Here is a 23,759-nt window from a genome sequence, read left to right as displayed (position 1 = left end):
TATTAATCAACAGGCAAAAGATATTTCAGTTATACAAACAAGTGTATGTAGAACCTGCTACTTACTGTCAGTCTCGCTGACAGTAGCAAGAATTACTCTTGAGAAACTCTCTGAAGTTTATGCAGAGGTAGTCTCTCTCTAATTCCTGGAAAACAACAAGACTTTACTGCGTAGTGGAGGTACATTACAAACAGTCTGTACATCTTGCTGGAGGAATTTTGTTGCTACCACTGACAGCATTATAAAATAAATCAAAAGAGATTCTGATACTCCATAGGCTTTCTTCTTTGTGCAAATAGAAGTAAACTGCTTCCATGCTGGTTTTGCATAGATGCTAATGATTATACCTGATGCAAAATTGTGAAGAATCATACTTTATTGTGAAGTACTTTGGTATGTCTGAAACTCCAGAGTGGCTGGAGCATAAAAATTCACATAGGCTGTATGTGGATCCTCCAGAAATTGGAAGATTTGAAAACTGTTATGAACGTCAGCTTTTCATAATCTTCAGTTCTCATGACAAAACACTCCTTAGGATCATAGTCCAAAAGATTATAATCTGTTCTCTGCATTTTAAAATTGTAAATTATTACTAGTGCAGCCAGTGATAATACTTAAGCAGGTGGTTGGTTTAGAATCGTTGCTCCAGCGAGGTATAATCTGCAGTAGCAAAAACTTGGCCCTTTGTCCCTGTCTTCTGGACCACAGATGTCTACTACATTGTTGGTTTTTCACACTTTGGTAAAAATGGTCATGCTATATCTGTCAAAGTCTATCTCACCGCCATTCTGTCTTAATAGTGGTCAACGCATGGTGGATCATAACTATGCTTTTGGTTTTGCATCTGCCATTTTATACAGCCCATTTTCTGTGTTATCTTGAAACAAGCATGTTCTTTACTCACCTTCATTGTGCCACTTTAGCTTTTATGAAACTTTTGTTGTATTCCCAACTCCTAATCCAGCTCCTTTCCTCCAGCTTGAAGGATGGTGTACTTGATTTGTTGCTTTGATCTGTAGCTAAAGTAGAGGGCTATTATACTAACGAATGCAGAATCACACTAAACAGACTGTTAATTGTTGTGAATCCAGACATAAGTACACTAATATGGTATAATTGTATATGCATTTTAGTACCCAGGGGCCTAGTAAAATTAGTATTACTACTGCTGTATGTTGGAACCGTTCCATTAATTTGATTGTTCTTTTTGCCTTTTCCTCGATCTTTCCCCATTTCTACCATATTCCTTTTTTGAGATGAGGGGGAGAATGCAAAGGGGACCAGAACTGCGTACAGCTCTTAACAATCATAGAATCACAGGATGGTTTGGGTTGGAAGGGACCTTTAAAGATCATCTAGTCCAACCCCCCTGCCGTGGGCAGGGACATCTTCAACTAGATCAGGTTGCTCAGAGCCCCGTCCAACCTGACCTTGAACACTTTTGGGAGTCGGGCACAACTTCTCTGGGAAACTTGTTCCAGTGTCTCACCACCCTCATAGTAAAGAATTTCTTCCTTCTATCCAATCTAATCTACTCTCTTTTAGTTTGAAGCCATTGCCTCTTGTCCTATCACTACAGTCCCTGGTAAAAAGTTTCTCCCCATCTATCTTATAAGCCCCTTTTATATATTGAAAGGCTGCAGTAAGGTCTCCATTACTGCTATTTCATATTTCATACCAGTTATGGGAGTTGTCAATTGAGTATTTTACACTTGCTGATTTCAATATTGATTTGTGTTCTCTGCAGAGGTTATAAATTCAGGGTAAAAACTGTCAGTCTAGTGTGACTGACAGGTTCTTAATTAATGAAGCCTAGGAATGAAATTGCAAAAAGGGGTGGATCTGCTGTTGGCGGTATGGAGATGGCTGAGTTTTACAGGATCTGTATGTAAGGATGCTTCCCCCCCCATGAAGCACCAAACTTTTTCATGGTGTTGTAATAACCAGTATGAGCACAAATCTTAGAATGATATAGGTTTCATGTAAGAATCATGTAGATAACCTCTGAAGGTTGTCTAATCCAACCCCTAATCAAAGCAGGACAAATCAGAGTAGGTTGCTCAAGAACTTTTTCAGTGAAGTTTTCGCCATGACCTGTCTGCATCTCTCTTTCTGTGTTTGACCACTTCCATGGTACAAAATAAACAGACTTCACATCTGGTCCAAATTTTCTGCATTCCAACTTGTCTGTTGCCTTTTGTCCTGCCCCTGCACACCTCTGAGGAGCCTGGGTCCGTCTCGTCTTTGGCCCTCCGCTAGGTAGCTGTAGACAGCAGAGGCTTTTCCCTTTACCTTCTCTTTTAAAGCTGAACAATCCCAGTTGTTTCAGCATCTCATATGTTGTGCTCCAGGCCTGTCCACCTTGGTGTTTCTCCTCCAGACTCATGCAGCAATGTGGCATGCTGCTCGAGCTGTGAGACTTGCAAGTGCTGGGTAGAGGGGAAGAACTGCTTCCTTGACCTGCTGGCAGTGCTCCTGTTCCTCCTCCCAGGATGTGGTCAGCCTCCTCTGCTGAAAAACATGCTGCTGTTGAGTGGTAATGGTTATCTTAGAGCCCTTTGTGTTTCTTATAGAAGATGGTTAATACTAAAATGTAGTAAACTAGCTCGTGCTTTTAGATAAGGTATGATCTTAGGCTGCAGTTCAGTGGAATTTTGAAGTGTGTATCTGTCCTTCTGTCTTCAGTGGAACTCAACTTTGTGCTGAAGTTTAAATGCTTCAGTTTAAAAAAAATAAATGTTGAAGCAGTTTCTTAAGACTTACTATTTTTAGCTTCAAACTGATCTGCTGTGCTGTCTGTCATCTACACATCCATTGATGGTGCTGTCTTGTTGTTAGCAAGCCAAAGTTAAAGTACTTTGACTTTAGCCTACCGTGACTTTTTGATTTTTCTGCTCTCTGGTAGTTTTGGAACCTGACTGAGCTGTGCTAAAATGATACTGATTTCAAAATGGGTTTTTAAAATCTGTTTAAATGTGGACCTCATCTCTAATTTAACTTTTTTCTTTACTTTTATTTTCAATGAAGCTCTTAGCTAATGGCATCTGAATTTTAAAAATTGAGAGGAGCTTTTCACGCCCCCTAGATAAATTGTTTTTTTAAAACTTTTTTTAAGGAGATGGTCTGAACTCAATGTGCTATTAATAAAGTAAAAAAAAAAAAAAGGGTGAACATGTAAAAGATTGTATCCAAAAGTTCCCATGGAGACTTTCATTGACCTCCAGGCTCCTTTCTCAGTTCTATTAAATTTCCCTTTTTTCCCCTTCCCTCCTGGGAATGTGTCCCTGTGCCTCATTCTTTTAGAGGGCAAGGAGTAGAAATCTGTTTTCACTGTTAAACCACTGGCTTAGAGCAGGAACAGGAATATTTCGTTTGGAAACAAGGAGGGGTGGGGGGTGGAAATCACTAAAGTAAGATTTTTGGCAGAAAAAAATTGGAAAAAATTTAAGGCTTGAAGAGTGTTGCCCAGGAAATAAAATACAATATCTGTATGGGTGTTAATACAGTAACAGCTGGGAAGATTAGCTTGAGAGTAGGTTACTGACTGGGTTGAAGGGGACTCTGAATCACCAGCTTTTTTGGTGCTCTTTTAATTGAAAAACAACAGCAATACCGCCAATACAAAAAAAAGCACTCTTGAAACTCCCCTAACTGCAATTTTCTTTTAAGTGTCTTTCCGCAACTTAAAATTAAAGAAAAAAAGCTTTCTAATTTCAGATTGCTAAATGCTCTGCACTGCACTTCATTACTTGATGAGGCAGTGGAGTGGGAAGCTCTTCAGGCTGTTACAACACTTGGCTTATTTTGGTTGTGCCTGCGTGATGCTAGCTCCATCATCTTATCTTTCCTCATCTGCTTTCTCCAGCTTTAAGTGAGGGACGCGTTACTGTTTCCTATGTAAAGTGGTTCTAGAGCAGACCATGAAAGTAAATGTTTGTTTGCTAAAACCACATCGCAGGCTGCAGGTATGCACAAGTCCGCCTTAATACCTATTGCTTTATTTCTAAGGTGCTTGCCATGGCTAGAAGAAAGCACAATGTGATCCTTGCTTTTCTTTGTCCCTACCACAGTTTTCCCATCAAAGAAACAGGTAAACGTCCTCCTCCGTCATTCCCCCACTCCACAGGTCTGACAGTACTGCACTGGGGTCCCTCCTCCACCCACGTGGACTCTTGTTGGTCATTGCGGCCACTTCTCTCAGCTCCCTCTGGCATCATGTAAATGGCCAGTCTTCTCTGTTTGTTATCTGTTTTGTCATGGTTTCTCTAGTTTTGAAGGTCTTCATTACAGTAGTTTCTGTTTTCTATAAAGAACGTCATACAGAGCCAAAATGCACTCCTTTTTTTGCTTCCCTACTTGTCACTGCTTCTTGTCCTATTCAAAGGTATTCTTAACTGCCGTCACCTTTGTGCAAGTACTCAGTCATATAGATTTTCCATCACCAAAGCTTTATATCAAAGAATGTAGTATCAAGGGAAAGACTTCTTTTTTTCCTTTTACAGATAAAAGAAGATTGCTTTGTTTTCAGGATTCTCAAAAGGCCAACCTAACCTGCTGTCAAAATGAAACAAAAAAAAAAATCTTTATTCTTAGTGTTTCTGTTCTCAATGTGTGGATTAAAAAGATCATTTGGAAGGACCATTTATGTGAAATCTAGGTTTCCTGAGCAAACAAAAAAACCCTTTCAGTTCAATTAGGTGTGGAAAAACTCCTTGCACTACTTAACTGTCTAAAACCAAAATGATTATGTCTAATTAGCTTTTATTTGCTTTTAGAGCAGGCTGTCTTGTTATACCATTGGATGTATTTGCTGTGGAAAACTGAAAAATACTAAGACTCGGTTATTAGGCAAGCTGACAGTCTTTTCTCATTCTTGGCTGATGGGGGGCTATGCTTAAAAAAAAAAAAAAAAAAAGACTCAAGCAAGCTTTCTCAAAGGATTAGAGAACTTATGAGGTAGGAAGTTTCCTCTAGTGCTGGGAGTGGTTCTTCCAATGTTACTGGAAACATTGTGAGACAGTGGGGAAGAGCTTGGTACTTAGGTAAAATTGTTTTGTATCTTCTCAGGATGAATAATGCAGTTTTGATCTTAAAGCTACTTCTATTTTCTTGTGATTTGGTAAATTTTACAGAATGGAAAAATGAATGAAGTTGATACTCCTAGAAAATAAGCATGTAATAGGCTAGGAGCGGGAAAGGGTGTTTGCTTTAGTGTGTCATTCATATGCATAAAATAATAGCTAGCTCTAAGTGCTTTAGAGGAGGAGTCTTAGGTGGAGGAATGTTCTGCAGATGATGCAGAGAAAGCTGGGCTGGAAGCTGTCATTTTGTAAGGAAAGGCAAAACAGAGAAATGGTTCCCATGTCTGTCTTCTGTTATCCAGATCACCAGCCTGACGTTTTTTTTTTTTTTTTTTTTTTTGGTCCCATTTCTAACTGTAGACCAGTTCTTTAAAGATTTATGGATGGAAGATGTCATTCATATGCATAAAATAATAGCTAGCTCTAAGTGCTTTAGAGGAGGAGTCTTAGGTGGAGGAATGTTCTGCAGATGATGCAGAGAAAGCTGGGCTGGAAGCTGTCATTTTGTAAGGAAAGGCAAAACAGAGAAATGGTTCCCATGTCTGTCTTCTGTTATCCAGATCACCAGCCTGACGTTTCTTTTTTTTTTTTTTTTTGGTCCCATTTCTAACTGTAGACCAGTTCTTTAAAGATTTATCTGGATGGAAGAGAGGGCATTGACTGGCATTGGGACACGAATGGGTCTGAGGAACTAATCTGAAGGTTGAGCTTAATTGATGCTAAACTGATGAGTGACTGTCTTGTTGCTTGGCTAAGCCTGCCTGTTTGGAAACACTCCTCTACAGCAAGAGCACAAAATGCTCACAGGAGCCCTACGTAGTTTTAAGCTGTTGCTACAAGCTGTCACCTAGATTAGCTGGCAAAACAATATTTGAACCTGCAAATTACTTTGGCAGAGCCCAGTCTCTAACCATAGTTTCCTGGCTGTGAAATTTTGCCAAGTATTGTACTAATAATTTGAGGGATGGGGGATCACAAGGTGTCCAGGCACCAGATGTCTGCCTGCATTTGCTGGGGGATTTTTAGGTTGGCTTTATGTCTATCTACAGTATTTTTATTTCCCTGGAAGTGTATGCAGTACATTTTCAGAAGGAGATGCTGAGACATCATTAATACCCATTCTTCTGCTTTTTAGCTTTCATTATTTAAACTCCTTTTAGAACTAGGGTTTGTTTGTTTGTTTTGTTGTTTTTGAAAAGTCTCTCTATCTTTTAGTTGGCAGTGGATCACACCCAAGCTCCTATGATCACCATACAATCCATTTTACCTACAGAGGAAAATCAAAATGCCTTACCAGGTGATTCACAATTTCTAAACTTAACTTACTTGTGGGTTATGCCTAGTAACAAGAACAGCAGCTAAAATATAGGAAGCTGGTGTTGAAAGTTTCAGATAACCACTCATAAAATGTAACATTTGGAAAGCATCACTCGCTTTCCAGAAGTAATGATTTGACAAGAACAGCTCCTCCCCCCCTGTTTAGCTCCATGTAAGCTAATAAGGTTTTTTTGGATGTGAAGCCAAACTTCCGAATTCTATTTTTGCCTTTTGCTTATAAGGATGAATGTCTAGTTAGGTAGACAGTTTAGACCAGGCTAGGAAAAAGCCAGTTAGACCACAGCAATCCACTGCATGTATCACCACTTCATGTAATCTCACCTTCTATAACAGCTGTATGCTTATTTTTCCATTGCTCTTTATCTATTGCTGCCATTTTGCACTCTCACTAGAGCAAGCTTCAGCTGCCCTTTACTGTAGCATGTTTTGAACGCTTATAAACATATGCATTAAGGAAATTTACTTCAGATACAAGTAATTACCTGAAACCACAGCACAAAAAGTCCAACCAAATCTAGTCTCATTAAATTAATCATGACATTAGGAGGTCTCATCCTTTTGACTTCATTTTATTCATAGATTAGACATAGGAAAACAAACATCTTGGTGGTTTCTCAAGTTCAAATGAAGTGGTTTGAATGCAGGAATGTTTCTAGATCTCCTAGCTGCAGAGAAAACAGCAGCAATTAAGGCAGAAGTATCATGAAAAAAAACCAACTGATTTTTGGAGACAAATACCTATTTTTCCATTGTAAAAATTACCAAATGTTTAATTTTTTTATGATGTATCTTTTGCATCATCTGTTTCCCTCTAGTTCTGTTAGCAATTAAGTTGCTCCACTTTTTAAAGATTTAATGATTTTATTGTTTTGTGCTATTTTAACCTATTGTCATAACTAACAGCAGATTTAATGGTTATCAGAAACTCCTAAAGTACAATATCAGTTTTCAGAAGACTTATTTTCAGAAGAAAAATGTATTTAATTCTGAAAGCTTGTTTTGTTTTTCATTTTTTAGTTTAGACCCATACTCTGTTGTTAACAGTCATGTTTTACCTAGAGTTGTTTAGTTTTAAGGCTGTAATATATGAACACAGAAGATGGATGGCAGAATTGAAGATAGGAAAATGCAAAAATAGTATGGTTAGTTTTAGGGCTAGATAATTTTAATAAGTTTCACACTCATTTTCTGTTTTAAAAACAGCCACCTCGCAGTCAAAGTCCTTTGGGTTTTTTAGTGGAGTTTGTAAAGCTCCTTTAATATACAGATTAACGATTTCTTTTATTTCTTTCATTCCATTTATTGGTTTCTAAATGTGAAGGCTGTGAATTTTATGAAAGAAAATCCTTTAATTTTGTGTATGCCTATATGTGTGGGTTGCCATGGTACGGATTTGGAGTGAAACTTTTAAATCTCTGACTTGAACCAGTATGATGATTTTTAGCATCATTTTTCTGATACAATTAATCAGAAGTCTGAAAAATTACAAGTACTTCCTGAATTTAGCTGACTGGATGCTCTAAAGGTCTAAAGTCTAAAGTTCTAAAGTAAAGGTCTAGACTTTACTACGTGGTCTTAAACTTTCTGCAGGGCCCCACTTCAGGCGTACAAACGGATTTGTGTGACGAAATTTTGTTGGGAGTTCATGACTGCCTCTGAGTTGCAAGGCATTGTCTGGGAGCAGCTGCTTTAATTTCTAGCTATTCATTTTATTGCCTTCTGTCCAATTGTTTTGTACAATGCCGTATTGTGAATAGAGTTTTATATAACTTTTGTCAAATAGCTGAGTGGATCAGGAATTGTTGAAAACTTTGCATCAGTTCTTTAGGACATTTCTGCTTCCTTTCCTAACAGACCCTGCTGTAGCATTCCAGCTTATTCAATGAGTATAGTCATTGATGGTGGACTTCAAGATTTAGGTTGGCTGTCAGGTCCTTTGATGATAAAGATGGATTTTGAACTCCATTAAGGACTTTATAGGAAGTTCATGAAGAACGGAAGATACAGGCATTCAGCAGCCTGGGTTCATGACAGATGCTGCAGAATCAGTTGCCAGATAAAGGTTTTTAAGCCCAAAGCCTTCATGCTCAGGTGTGATGCCGAGTATGAAAACCTGAGGGCTGTTGTTTGTGAATTAAGGTTCATGGTTGCATTTGTCAGTAAATCTTTTTTCTTTGTGAAGCTCCTAGTTGAGGAGAAATCCAAGAGAATGTCTGAGCTCTAGACTGCTCCTAGCTAACAGCGAGTGCTGGTTTTGTTGTTTTTCCACTGAGGAAATGCCACTTTGACTACTGAACCCTTTGATATACTTGTCTACCCAGTGATGGTATGTGTCTTGCTTGAGAATATCTTACCAGGCTCTATTTGTCAGCTGATTTACTCAGCTAGAGACATTTTGAAGGCAATAGCGTGGATATATGGCAGGACAGGTGGGACTGTGTACTGCCTGAATGTTAATGTTACTTGGAAACCAGCTGGGAAATTTGTCAGACTGCATTCTGCTGTTAATAATAAAGAAGCAAAGTTAAGTGATGATACAATTGAGATATGAATTAGAAATACTATAATTTTTTAATGAAAATGAGTTTTCCTTAGGCAGGTCTGATTCTCTTTCAATGAAAAAAAAGTTCCACTATTGAAACTGTTCACAGATTGTCAGCTTTCTGACGTTGAAAATCTTTGCATGTAAATCGTTCTGCTCTAACAGACCCATATAGATTTTTATACTGAATCAATACATTTAATATTTTCTGTATGTTCAGGAAGGACTGAAAATGCAAAAATGTAGATGCTCTTCACAGCCTTTTTTTTTTTTCTTTTGATGGCAACTATTTTGACTTACACATATTGTGAACTATATTAGGTGTTCTGAGTGGGTATACCAGATGTGATAAGATGTATAAAACATAGAATTTTTCACCGGACTGTGTTCTGCCCTAAACACCACTCTGGGCAGAAAGAAATTCAAGTAAATAAGGGAGTCAAGTATTTTAATTTTTTTGCCTGATATCATATCGCTTTCTGTATTACTTTTTTTTTATAGGGTACTTTGAAAATTTAAAATTAACAGAGAATAAAACTTTCTCTGTTTGCCAGAAATTTTTGGTTTTCTCTTCATTGAGGAACTGTTTTCTGCTTTTTGAATGCAGCCTCATACAATTGCTACCAAAGATATGGAAAAAATTTAATTAATTTATGCTCCCTCTGCTGGCCTTACAGCTGTGCAGAATAGATCTATCCCATACCTTCAAAGTATGGGACTCATGCAAACTCAAACACTTGCAACTGGTTTGTGGAAGTTGGGTATTTGGCGGACTAGGGAGAACGCTATCTGCAAGATGCAGATCTGAGCAGTTAATAATGGTGTTTCTGAAATAACCTCTCAATAACAGTGGGAGCTTCTAGAAAGGAAACGACAATGATATTTGTGACAACTTTGAATACATTCAGTTGCAGCAGATGTGCAATCTGTTAGTATGATATAGGAGAGCTGTACATTTGCCACCAGTAGTATACACTGTGTACAAAAATTGTTTCATTTTTTTTCCTGGGCTTCCTGAAAATCTTTGTAGTAAAGTGCAGAAAAGCAGAACTGAAATGATCAAGTTGTTCAAAAATAATTGAAATAACCCAAGTGTGTTTGAAACTAAGGTGCAAAGCCTGTTGCCTGGGAACGTTGTCTTGATAGCGATCACTTAAGAACTATTACGTATTCTTTTGTTGTTTTGTTTTTTTTTTTTTAAGCTGGACCTGTGATCTGCAGAATGCTAACATACCCTCCAACTCGAAGAGCCTTAATTGTGGGTTGTGGTCTGCAGATGTTTCAACAACTGTCAGGGATTAACACCGTCATGTATGTATTTACTGCTTGCTTCTCTTTATAAAATATAAAAAAAAGACAATTAGACCAGTAGCAGTTGTAGATGGGCTTCTGGACAAAATCTGAAACGTGAAAAATAGAGTGTGAGAGCTGGAATGCTGGTTTGAAATCCAGATATTGACATATTTGGTGTCTCAGAAAATTGGTACAAGAGGATGTTAGTATAAGGGCAAACATTTATATAGAGATGAGAATGCAAACTGTACTCTGGGAGATGCGCTATTATATGTTAGGGTTTATGGTCAAAGCTATGTACATCTAGATAAGAAAGTACACTTACAGTTTGAATTTGTGTGCAAATAGATCAAAATACTGTGAGGGTTAGACTGTTGACCATGTAAATGGGATGGAAAATTACTGTGAAGTGCTAAGGGAGGTAAGACGCTGAGGGAAGAAGCATTTCCTGTTATTACATGGTTCTGTTATGTGCATGAAAGACTCAGTAAATGCAGAAGTGAAGAACGATACATTGGGTATTCTGATAAGCTGTCAGCTCACAAGAGGAGTATGGCAAATGTGCAGTGCACAAGACCTAGTTTAAGGTTAAATTACTGTTGAGCTACCCTACAAGAGTAACCATAATAAATATGATTTCCATATTGTTTTAAGAGCAAGTTTAAAATGTATTGCAGTAACATCTTATGGAGAGAACTACACCTAAGGAAGCAAGCTTGTTAGGAAATAGTTAAAAGGATCAGCCAAAAGAATAAAGCTTTTAGTGGTATCAGGAGCTACCATATTAAATGTTAGAGTAAGTATCTGCCATCAATCACAAGGGGGGAAAAAACCCAAACTCAATATTGTTAAACTGCAAAGGAGGGAAATCTGTAACAGGTAAAGAGAGAATTTATAAAGTAGAACTTGTAACCAAATGTGGGAAACAGGAGAATGCATAACTGGTAAGTTATGTGTGAAATCCAGACGACAGGCACAGAAGGAGCTGGAGAAATTCTTCAAGCACATCGGAAGCAAGAGACCTAATAGTCTCCAGGCCCAGTAAGGATCAAGATGTTGTGAGAATGCTAGCAGAAGATAAAACTTCAGTAGCAAATCTTACGAAGACTCTTTTTGCATCTGTGTTAATTATGGAGGCTATATGAAGGTTCCTGCACTGGAGCTTACTTGAGATGTCTCAGATGGTCTGTTTCAAATTCAAGTGTTAGGGGAAGAACTTCTAGAACAAGCTGATTAAAATGAATAATAACAAATTGCTTGGACTAATCAGGGTACACCTAACAGGTCTAGAGTAATTTGAATACATAATCACTGAATTTGGAAATGTAGCATAATCTGCGTGAAGCTACAGCCCAAAAAGTTTTATTTCTGTCCTTATCAAAATTAATTAAAACGGTCATAGAATCAAATGAGAAGATGTGTGTTTATAAATATGAAAAATGAACACGTACATGGAGAATATAAAATAATAAAGAAGAGCCAACATGATTGTTGTAGACAGATTATAGCTTGCAGATTGGTTGGATGAGAGTTCATGGTCATGTTAGAACTATAGATGCCATATGAACTAACCATCTTAGTCCACGACAGCTGCTGCCTAAGTTTCTTGAAGAGACGAAATGGTCACAAAAATAAGAGAGAAGCCCTCTCAGGTTAATAACTTTTTAAGGCAGGAAAAAAGAGGATAAAAATAAAAGATCAGTTATCACAAGCCAAGAGTAGACTCCTACCCCTGTAGGAGGTCCCTGTAGGACCTTGTGGAGGTCTTTGCTGCTTTAATAAGTCTGTGAAAGGGACTAAAAAGCAAAATAACAGCTTGTACTCATACACCATTCACACTATTAAGACCCCCAAATCTGTGGACATGAACAGTTGTGGGAAGACAATACAAGATAACAAATTAATAAAATGGCAAGTGCATTAACTATACAATATTATACAATAATGCTTGCAGGAAGGAACTGGCTAACTAACATGCATGGCAGTCTAAACTGTTACTACGCAAAAAAGAGGTCTTGAAGTTGCATTATAGTTCTATACAAACATCATGATGACATCCGTGACCGATCTGTAATAGTACAAACAATTGCAGATGTCCTTTTTTTTAGTAAGGATAAACCAGGTTATATATGGGGAAAGAGATACCTGTATTTGAACAGGATGGTTAGGACTCTGAAAAGAAATGAGTTCAGAAGAAATGCAAGAGCTGTATAAAGCTACTAATGTTATGGAGAAGATGGGGAGAGCATGATTATTCATCATTTCTTATAACACAGTTTTGATGGCTCCTAGTTCTTACCCAGCAGTAGGTTTAAAAACATTTTTTCATGCAACACAATTACATAGTGGAACTCATTGCCACAGGATGTTACAGATGCCAAATGTAGAAGTAAGTTTAGAAGTTAATTAGGGAAACTTATATAATAAACATTATTAAAATGTTATTAAACATGATGTGGATGCAACCTCTGGCCAAGGACAGTCATTCTCGCATTTTGGTTCTTACTACTTTAGGATGCCTTATTAGGCTGCAACAAAAAATTGACAGTTCACAAGGTTTATGACACTGGTAGGTTGACTTTGTTTATTTTAAACTTCTTATGTTTTAAAATCTCAAACTCCTTTCTATGTAGGAGGTTTTACAAATAGTTTGGAATTGACCTAATTTGCTTGTGAATGTGTAGGAGGACAGAATTACAACTATAAAACATAGTTGAATCTTAGCTTTAAAATAAGAAAATGCCTATAATAAACACATGAAGGCACTGTTGTTAAAGGACTGGTTTGTAAACCATTTGCAATATCCAGTTTTTTTTAATACTCCAGTATAACTAAATTTTTAGTTATCAGGTATGCAAGACAAACATTCTCCTATGAAAGGACATTTGTCGAATATAGGTAAGCAGCGGTCTGTTGATGGTTTGCTTACACAGAAATTGGTGATTGCTTTTTAATGCAGTAATTAAATGGTACCTTAAGGAACTATCAGATTGTATTAACTCTCTGAGCACTATTTTCCTCTCCATAATGTTTGGTTGTGTCATTCTGGGATTGCTGTTCTGTTGCAGCAGGAAAACAGGCATTGGTTATGGATGGAGGTTGTAGGATTGTGTGGACTTTCCTTCAGTGGTTTTGCAAACTCATTTACCAAAAACAGTCACAAAAAATGTTTTGATGGTTGGTGTTCACTGTAACTTTGGTGCCACTGTGAATCCTCTTCTCTTGGTATACCCCTTTCTAGGCTGTAGAAGAGGCTGATGACCCTGACTTGCTGTTGCCTGGCTTTCCCTGGCAGAGGATTTAGCCTCTGGTTGCCCCCTTTCTCCTTACGTATTTTCATGGGACTCTTCTACACTGCGACCAGTTAACTTAACATGGCAGCATCCATGATGGACCTGGACTTGTTCTAATCTTCTGGCTTGAGTCTTTCCACTATTTCTGATATAAAAGAATTTGTTTAATCTTGTATTTTACTGTAAGAAAGTGAGGCCATAGGAGTGAGTTTGTGTGTGTCTGAAAAACTCATTTAAAACAACCCAAAACACATAATCAAATCACAAAGCAGGAAAGTGAAATGAAAATATAAGGAAGAAAACAGTTGTAGAATGATTTAATACTTCCCCAATTTGTATATGCTTTACCGAGTAACTCTTCCATTTAAGAAAACAAAAGTTTGAATCAAAAAGTATGGGTGTTAGAGGTAGGAAATTATATAGAGGAATTTTGCAGGGGTCTAAAAATAATCACTGAGTGTACCCAGTAGTAGAAGAGATCCTAAAAAGCAGAAAAATACCTACAAGAAACACATGGAGACAACAACAAAAATCTAGAGCTTCCATGCTTAAGAGTTCAGAAATCTGTTACATATTTTCTGGTTAAAAATTGGGTATCAGTAGTGAAGCCAATGAGAGCAACAAAGTCCATGTGTAGTTGGATTTCTCTTGAGGATGGGGAAATTAGAAGAACTTTTGTAAGAATTGTTGAGGACTGTGCTCTGTCCATCCCATTGTGCAATAAACTGATATAGTTTTTGCACAGAAGTAGTTTCATATGGTATTTGAATCAGCCATGTATGTGTGTAACATCCAGCCATGAGGAACGAGAAACTCTCATCATGAACAGGATGTTACTGAACTGGTGAGAACAGCATGCAGAGCAACCTCTGCATTGAGGAGGTGGATCTAAAAGAGAAACAAAATGTAAAAATAGGCTAAGGAGATTGTGACTCTCACAGGAGCAAATTCTAGCATGATAAATTTAGTCAGTAAAAGAATAAAGCTCAGTGACCTATAGCTTTGATTCCTTTTTTTCCTAAGAACAAGGACACCACTGCTGTTTGATAGAGTGCGTGAAGGAGAAAAAATGTTTCCTTTTTGTCATGGCTTTTGCCAGCTTAACTGACTTGTAAAAGATAAAGTCGCACAATTTTAGACAAGCATCTCTCACACTGGTGCGAGCAGGTCAGAAATGGTTTAACTTTTCAGTTTCTTATCATTCTGGTATTTTCTCATCTTGAAAACGGAAGCTCACTGTTTCAAGCGTGGAGTCACAAATCTGGCTGACAGGAGACTGAAAAAGGCCCTGTGAAGGAAGTTATATTCCATGATAGCAGTTACCACAAATTAGCCTTTTAATAGTAACATATCTCATAATTTTGTTAAAATGGTGGTGTGCAGATATTTTCAAGCCCACAGTGGACCATAGTTAAAATCTGGGGGAGGAGGACCATTTTAACGTATAATCTTTCCCATCAGTTTCTTCTTTAAAAAAAAAAAAATATTAAAAAAAGGAAGACATTCCTTTTTTGGGGGGTGGGAAGAAGAGGGGGCTTCAAGGTTTTGACTATTTCAGATTGTTTGGTGAAAAGCATCAATAGAGTATATGGATGTTATAGTTATATGCTCGTGTTCCTGCAGGACTAGGACTTCTGAAAACTCTCCTGGTACTGTGCAGCAGTACCAGTAGTAAAAAAGAAAAAAAACATGGGAAGAAAGCTTTGGGAAAAAATCCTAAGTTATCTTGAATACTAAGCAGTAATTTAGCTGTAATTGGAGGGAGTTCAGTATTGTCTTGTCAGAACTGCACGTAGGTATCGTGGCCTGTGCTGTAGTTTCTGCGGCTCTTTTGGGGGCTTGCTAGTTTTGAGCGAGCTGATGGACGTTCATGCACGCTGCCTGTGCTGTCAAGACTATAAATCTGAGATAAGATTGAAAAGACAGCTGTATCATCTTGATCATTCTTATTCTCACAAAACTTTAAGCGGACTTGATGAAAGCCAAACAAAATATTTTGTTCTGCAGTTGAAACACTAAGCTTGATGTGATGCTAATTTAGTAATTTGCCATTATCTTTTCACATTGTGTTAGAAAAGCTTTCTGCAACAGAAAAGTGGTATAATGTGTCAACAGGGAGAGCTTACGGCCTTCAGCATTTTTGTTAAGCTTGTATTTTTGCTGGTGTATGTGATCTGTTATTCCTAGTTAATAAAATGTTTTTTTTATTGTTAAGATATCCTTGCATCTCCTAAAAGTTAAGTGAATCCACATGTAAAATGTATTGGTGTTTGGATTTGGTCCACAGATGCTTTTGAGCTCTAACAGTCTTGCTTTTCTAATCTGTGCAAGCAAACAAAAGAACAAAAAAATGACATGATAAAGAAGCATCTTTTTCCAGCTGGCAATAGGGAGTGGAAGAAAATGCTATATGGAGAAGGAAAAAAGCTGACAGTGATGAGAGAGGAAAAAAAGCTGGATAAAAGAAGGAAGGGAAAGTCAAAAGAGGACAAGAGGAAGTTATGTAACAAGCGGAAATTGAAGGTTTGAAGATAAGTTAAGAATATTAAAACAATTAACATGAAAAGTGAATGAATATCGTACTGAATGTAAATGAGAGAATGAAAGAGAACAGGAGTGGGACTGGAAAGAAGCCAGGATATTTCTGAAGTTTAATAGAGGCTAGAGAGGAGTTTAATGGAAGCAAAGCACATCTCCGACAGGTTTAATCGCTGGGTCTATTGTGCAGCAATTGCAGAGCTGGAACCCACGAGGAGCTGTAAACCTTCGCTTCTCTTCGCTGAAGTGAGTGTGAGGCAGCATGCACGTCTCTGTAGCCTTAGGACCGAGTGGGGCTTGTAGCAGCACTCAATACTTCTGCTCGACAGGGACATGGGACTTAACCCCCAGAGGGATGATGAAAGTCAAGACTGAGAAACTTGCCTTTAAATTCCAGTTTTTAAACTTTTTTGAAATGAAATACTGAATAGGGGTAGCATAGGACAGTGACTGCAGATAAACCTTTCATTTTTTTGTTGAAGATCATTGAATAAATACCTTGTTTTGTGAATTACAGCACAAGTAATAGCAACCTTCTCTACTCCTTTAGCATCAGCAGCCATACGAGAGATTTATAGTTAATGAATTAATGTATTTACAAATTATGACAGATTTATAATGAATAAGTTGGTCATTGAAATGAGACTTTGCTAGAGCATTGACTGTTGATTTGGATATTGGAAACTAGTTGTTGAGATCTGTAAACAAAAGTTCTACTGGCAAAAAGTAGTAGTGGTTCACATTTTTCTTGTGGTTTGTATTCAAGCATTGGTTTTTAAGGTTGTATATGTTTCTATTGTGTTCTTTGGCTGTGCATTTTAAAACAAAATCCAGAAAGCAGCATAATTTATTTAAAACAGACAAACAAAACAAAACAAATCCCAAAACTTACACAATGCTAAAATGTCATCCAAGTTGCACAGCAGTTACTGAAGAACAATACATCTTTTATTGTAGTCTCCACTTAGGTTTAAATTGGGCCACAGTAATTACCAAGCAGACTTCCATGTAGCCATTATTTTTGCATGGCCAGTAACTTGTCGCCTCAGTTGCTCTTGAATACTCTCAGACCCAACTGTGCTTTAAGTCTGACTGAAGGAGGGACAATTACATTATTTTTTTTTCAGGTACAAACTTTGTAATCTTGTCAAGATAATTGAGAAGTCTTGGTAATTTACAAGTCTTATTTTCTCTGATGACTCCATAACATTAAGGCTGCTACCTGGTTAGGTTTTCATCCTTCAATATTTTTTTGTGAGTAAACTGTCCAGTTTATATCTTTCTCTTAAATTTTACATTTTCCCTTTAGGCTTTAGAAGATGTTTAATAAAACAAAAAGAAACCCTAGGTTGCACGTCCACTTGCTTTTCAGATAATAATCCATTAAATATTTTACTATGTTTTAATAAATACTTCCAATAACTTTTTTTGGAAAAGTGACCCTTCATTTTACTATATTATCCTTCCTTCATATTGCAAGATGCTTTATATAGTACTGCATGCAAACTCATAATGTAAAAAACTATAGTGGAGAAGAGAGATGCATCTTTAGACTTACATAACGTACAGATGCTTTTTAGATAGACTGCAAATATTTTTGGAAAACAACTAAACAGAAGTCTAGTCTAGTCAAGCACACTAGGAAAGGTGACTCTCCTGTTACACCAAATGTCTCTGTTGTATGTGCTATACAGAACTAGTGTGATTAACTTACAACAGCTCTTGAGAGGAACAAATTGTAGTTAATAAAGTAATTTCATATTACTCAGTGTGAAACATTCTAAATGAGAGTTTATGGAAGCCATATCAGTTTCATAGTACTTGAAGGAAAATGAAACCCTAACTGGTATTTTGAAAGGTTTGCACATTCAGCAACCATTTTTCCATAGGCAGTGTACTATTATCAGAGCTGAGCTTGTTTCTTTTGAAGTAGTGTATTAAAAATAAAATATATATTAAAGAAAAGCTCCAAACAGCTGATAGTAACCAACTTGTCCTTATTGGGCACTACTTTCTGGCATAGAAACCAGCCTATGTCATAAGTTTTCCAAGCCCTGGAACGTAGATTTCCCCCCACACCCCCAGTAAATTGGCAGATCTGAACTGAACAGTTAGTTTCTTTGTGGAAATTTATCCACGTAAGTTTGGAAAATTACCACACAGCCTAAAGAGAGAAGTGGTGGCTTTGGAACTGTGACCAAGGACAAACTGATTCAGAGGTGAAAGTGTTGCTTGAAGTACAGGGCCTTAGGTTGGGCAGAAACAGTTTACAAGCTAGCAGTTAAGGTGCTGGTGGAGTAGGTAACAGAGACGTTAAACACCCTTTCATCGAATGCTGTCTACAGGAACCATGGGCAGTATTTGCAACAGCTGGGAAATGGCCGTGTTGGCAGAGTCAATCCTTTCCATTCCCTCTGTTTGCCTTCACCTCCCCCTTGGTGCAGGTCAAGGAGGAGTCTGACCATAGTTTCTCCAGACCCTGCTCTGATGTTGTTTCTTCTTCTCGGTCATTAGAAAATACAGATGTGGTAAGGGAGTACTGCCTGCTAAGGGGAGTGTGCCTTAGTAAATCTGCTAGGAAGTGGCTGAAACATAAATGTGTTGATGACAGGATGCCAATAGATATATCCAAGAACTAAAACCAAACAAGCAAACAAAACATTAGCCTCTAAGGAAAACTGAAGCAGGTCTGAGAAAAAAAATTAACTCTCTGTTCCACAGGCTGCTGACTGCTTCAGTTGGGAATTAACATGAGCTGCACAAATCCTAACCCTTCCAGACAAGAGGGTGGTGGGTGGTAGTGAGCATTGGTATTTAGAGTCACGGAGAGGGATGGGGAAAGAAAATAGCAGGTCGTACTGCTGGACATCTTAAATAGCTCTAAACCTGTGCAAGAACTATGAGGAGTAGTTAGGCCTTAGCCTTCATTTTGATTTTATACTTAGCCAGCAAACTGCAAGACTGAGTCATTTAGATGGACGTATCTTGTGCTTGAGGCACAAGAAGGCAGTTCAGTAAACTTGAACATTTTTAAGGCTGTCACGATACTGCTGAAGTTTATGTATCATTTGCTGTGTTTTAAAGACAACTCCTGTGCTTTAGAAGTTTTGTTTAAAGAGTGAAACGTTTTTCTTAAATATTCTTGTGTGTGCTTGTTGGAGATGGCCTACAGAGAAGCTTAAGGGTTTAATGGTTTAGCTCCAAAGGCTGTAATTTATCAGTTGAAATAATTGTGAGAGGGTGTTCAGGATACAAGTAAGAGAGTATATCTGTATTAGAAACGTCACCTGTGTATCAGTGTTGCTAGCACAAAAACCATACTATGCTAAACTTCCACTTAAAAATAACATGAAAAAGAAAGTGAATCTTTCTTCTCCTGTTGTGCTGACCTTGTGTGATGGCCAGAAATTAATCTGAGTCAGTTTAAAAGTATAGATTTGTAATTCACTGTAAAACAAACAAACAAAAACCTGTGGCTTGGGTTATTTGGGCGATGCCATACAGAAGAGGGAACTTCAAGGTTCCCTCTCAGGCTGAAGCATCTCACTGCTAATGCCAGTTCTCTGCACATTTTGTGTTCTCATTCCTTTTGAAATAGAAAAGTAAAATCACAGCTTTAAGCCACTTAAAGGAAAAAAAAAAAAAAAGATGCAAAACAAACCAGTGAATCATGATGGAGTTGTTAACTAGATTAAAGCTGTAAAATGTTCATCTTATTTAAGAAGCTGCTTGCTTTGTCAATCTAACTAGCCAGAGCTTTTGGAAGATGGCTTTTACAGATACATCCTTGTCCTAAGTATTGGAGATCAAAGAATGGGTAATTCAGATATAAAAGTTTTGAAGGTTTGAGTACCATGAAGATCAGGGAAGTAGTTCAAGATGTTATATAATGGGACTAATGGGATGAAATTAAGTAAAATCTAGCATGATTATCAGAACATGGTTTAGTGCTTAGAGATACTAGATCGAGTGTCTCGAGGGAAGTAGGAAACTCATAATTTCTAATTGCTTAAACTGTTACAACAATAGAGAATGTATTAGAAATAACATACTTGGGGGTTTTTGATGTTGCAATTAGTAGACATACAACAGAACATGAATGTAAGTTTAAAAGAAAAGGCTGATTTCCTGTAAATTAAACTTTTACATCCCACCTCTCTTCTGATAATTCTCATAATCTATCCATTTATCATTAAAAAAATACAACAAAACCAAACACCCCCCGCTAAAACCTAGACAAACTTAAAAAATCCTAGACTGTCAAACACATTAAATGATATTGAGGTGGATGTTTACTTGCATTATAATTTTCCTCAGGTTTAAAAATAAACAAAAAAACCCCCTTCTCAAATTGCAGAGGAAGCAGGTTCGGAGTGCTGATGTGAGGTACTGCAATGGGCACTTAACTATAGGCTCTCATTCTGTTTTGAAACACTGGATTTTTTTTTCCATTCTGTAAATCTTTAAGTATTACTCTTTTGCTTATTTCTCTGGTGCTGAACACCTGTTTGGTTTTGGGGTTTTTGTGTTGTTTTTTTTTCCTTCCGCAAGCCTGGACCTTAACTCAATGAGCTGAAGAACTACCACATGAAAAATTTTTCTTTTTTCCTGTCTTTGTTGAGTTATGTCTTGGGTTATTGGCTAGAAGAATATATACTGAAGAATGGAATAGCATGAGTAAAAGTAAACCTTGTGGTATGACAGCAGCAAATTATTAGCCACAGTCTGGACCCATCTACTAGAAGGTCTGCCTGATGGTTTGGTTAATTATTTTTAAAATGTTGCAGATGTCTTAAAAAGGATTCTTCTGAGTATTAACTGACCCCTTAAGAAAAAAAAAAAAAAAAAACAACCCCCAATAAAACCCAAAATCAAGTGTCTTTAATAAATCAGTATTTTTCAGTGTAATGCTTTCACAGAAGTAAATTCCTTTTAAGTTTTGTGTTGAATGTTACTAATACAAAGGCTTGTAATATCTTCATTTGGAAATATTAATGTTTATTTTTATAACATGTTCAAAAGACACATGTTCAAAGAACTGTATAGGCGTTAACATACCAAGTTATTTTAAAGGAAATCCTGCTATCTGTCTTCTCATTTGGAACATGTTTTATTTTTAATGAAATCTGATCAGCAGGGACTATGTGCACAAGTGCACAATTTTTACCCCCAGTTTTTCATACAAATTAATGTAATCTTTGGTGGTAAACCAGCCAGAATGTTGAGACATTTGTATTGAAACATTGAAAAACAACTAACAGTCCTGCTGATTGTACTTTGTTTTGCCTTAATGTGATTTTTTTAATGGTAATTGATAAAATCTGTTCCTATAGTTCTTCAGGTTGTGAAAGCATATTTAAAGAAGGACTGTCCCTTTGGAGGAAACTTAAAACCAAAGTATTTATTTAAAGAAGAATGTATTCAAACCAGTATTTTCTACCATTTCTTTTGATGTTATTGAAGGATTTGTGTCATTAATAGAAATTTTTCCCAATTTTTGCTTTTGGCTTCTACTCTCCCTTTTGCCTGTAGTGAAATCATAATACTGTTTGATTTCTATCTGTTGCCTTGGTAATAACTCTCATGTCACAAATCCAGTATTAACTTCACTGCAGGGCCATACAGGAGGAAATGTGTGAACTGCGTGGGTGGGAGCAAAGTCTTTGCTGAAACATATGGCTTGGGTTATTAGCAATTATGGTAAAGCAATTATTGAAGTAAAATGTCTTTTTTTTATATCTAGTATATACACAGTATAGCTGTTAAGTCAGTTAAATGCATCTCATTCATGTTGTTCATATGTAAAGCCAAGTAATGAAATGAAATCAGAGCAGTGATGTTGTATATAAATCATTCATGAATGAAGTTCCCTAAATAGCAGTACTGGTTTGTTTGTTTGTTTTAATGTGTTATTTGTCTAGACAGCTCCTGGAGCACAGTTTGCTCTCAACAGTTTCTCTTCTGTTACTACCTTTCTAATAATCTTGTAAAAGTTCCTTTCTTACGTAATTGTTAATGTTTAATATGCATCATTTTGTTGAACTGTACATTTTTGTTACCTCTAGCAAAGGCCATTTTTTAATTTTGAGACCTATCAGGAAATCAGATACCAATCAGTGACCAGTTTAATTTATTTTTTTCCTTAAGGTACAGTAGAGTAGTAAGGGGAGAAGATTTTGTTTGTGTCATACGTTTGTTCGCTTGTGAAAAGCTAGAGGGCACATATTATTCAAATGTTGGACTGTATTCTTAGCAATAAGAAGGTGTCTCCTCCTTTGATGAAAAACAAGGAATATATAAATGTGAAACAATTCAAAGCTCACAATGTAATCAATCTTGAAAAGACACAAAATTAAAGTACAAAAGGTCACCTGGTTAGATGCTGCCTGGTAAAGCAACATGAACAACCTCAGTGAAATATATTACTGATCCCATTCAAACATAGAGTAAGAGATATGATGCCCTTTAGATCTGTTTATTCACCTTTACTTGAAGGGCAGAGGAACCGTTTTTGTAAATTGGATTCTTTGGAGTCTGTCAGTAAGAGTTAAGCTGCCGCAGGCTAGTCAAAATGCCTTGTGCCACAGAGGTTGAGACACACAAAAAAAAGGTTGAAAGGTTATGTGTGATGCAAAGATTTACCATAAATGAAAACAGTCCAGAAATGGATCGTAAATAAAACATGGTGGCATCTAAAGGCTAATCAGGACTTTGTTATTGTGAGCAGTAAAGAGATCACTATGGTCAAAACAGCCCATACGGAAGTATGGAGTACAGTCACCAAATCGGAAGAAAATAAGAAATCACCGAAGAGACTCTTAATTCCTCAGTGTGGTGAGAAAGAATGCTCAGCGAGGAGAATGAGTGGTAACGGGGAGAGTCCAGGGAGGGAGTGGGATATCAGGACAGGGAAACTAAACAGCACTTGGCTTCTCATCTTTGAAGGGGCCAGCTCTTTCCTGGAGTGTCTTCCAGGATCAGGTGTTGTCAGAGCTGGAGGGGTGTGAGTTTAGCCTAAGCCCCTGCAGGTGAGGGGGGACTCACCTGTGACTGCTTAAAATGGTTGGGTTTTTTTTTTCCCCAGAGTGCTAACAAGTCTATGGGAGGTAATAATACTTCAGAGAGTGATTTTGGAACTTTTTCATGAAAGAGCAAAATCCTTTTGTGATATTTTATTTCCTTTTAATAGTCACTTGCATATTGTATTCACCCAAAGCATGTTTTACAGACGTCCTGGAAATAGAAAAAAATTGCGAGACTACATTGTTATCAGTAGAATTTCATGTGTTTTACAGAGGCAGCTAATTATTTTCTACATGTCACAAGGGAAAAGTACAGCAGAGAAATACTGGACTGCTGATTCAAACTTCTGCTTGCTGAAGGCCCCTTTCTCACCTAAACTTGAATTTTTTTGTCAGGATTATGAATGGAAGAGGCTTTTTTTTAGAAGAAAGGGGGAGAACCCTGATAGAAGACAGCGGAGAGAAACAAAAGCACAACAAAAACAATCAGTTAAGACAATTTGGGCTTTCTTACCCCACTCTCCTCCCTGTTCCTACTTACTCAGTTACATTATTTCTATGGTATGTTTGTAGACCGGGGAAGGAGATGAGGAAACGAGTGGTTAAACTTTATAAGGTGGCAACTTAATGTTTGCAACTTCAGGTCTTTAAA

General features: G+C 37.3%; 1 protein-coding gene across 1 annotated transcript in view; it reads left to right on the top strand.

Annotated features, from left to right (window-relative positions):
* Window positions 1-23,759, top strand: part of SLC2A13 (solute carrier family 2 member 13) — a 140,708-nt gene that overhangs the window by 39,646 nt on the left and 77,303 nt on the right. The window contains exon 3 of the mRNA XM_019474583.1: window positions 10,164-10,272. Coding sequence (XP_019330128.1) covers window positions 10,164-10,272 — 109 coding nt within the window. The remainder of the gene's footprint in view (window positions 1-10,163; window positions 10,273-23,759) is intronic.

This window comes from Aptenodytes forsteri, unplaced genomic scaffold (assembly GCF_000699145.1).
Source record: "Aptenodytes forsteri isolate BGI_AS27 unplaced genomic scaffold, ASM69914v1 Scaffold137, whole genome shotgun sequence".
Taxonomy (NCBI): domain Eukaryota; kingdom Metazoa; phylum Chordata; class Aves; order Sphenisciformes; family Spheniscidae; genus Aptenodytes; species Aptenodytes forsteri.
This window is presented reverse-complemented; position numbering and strand designations above follow the sequence as displayed.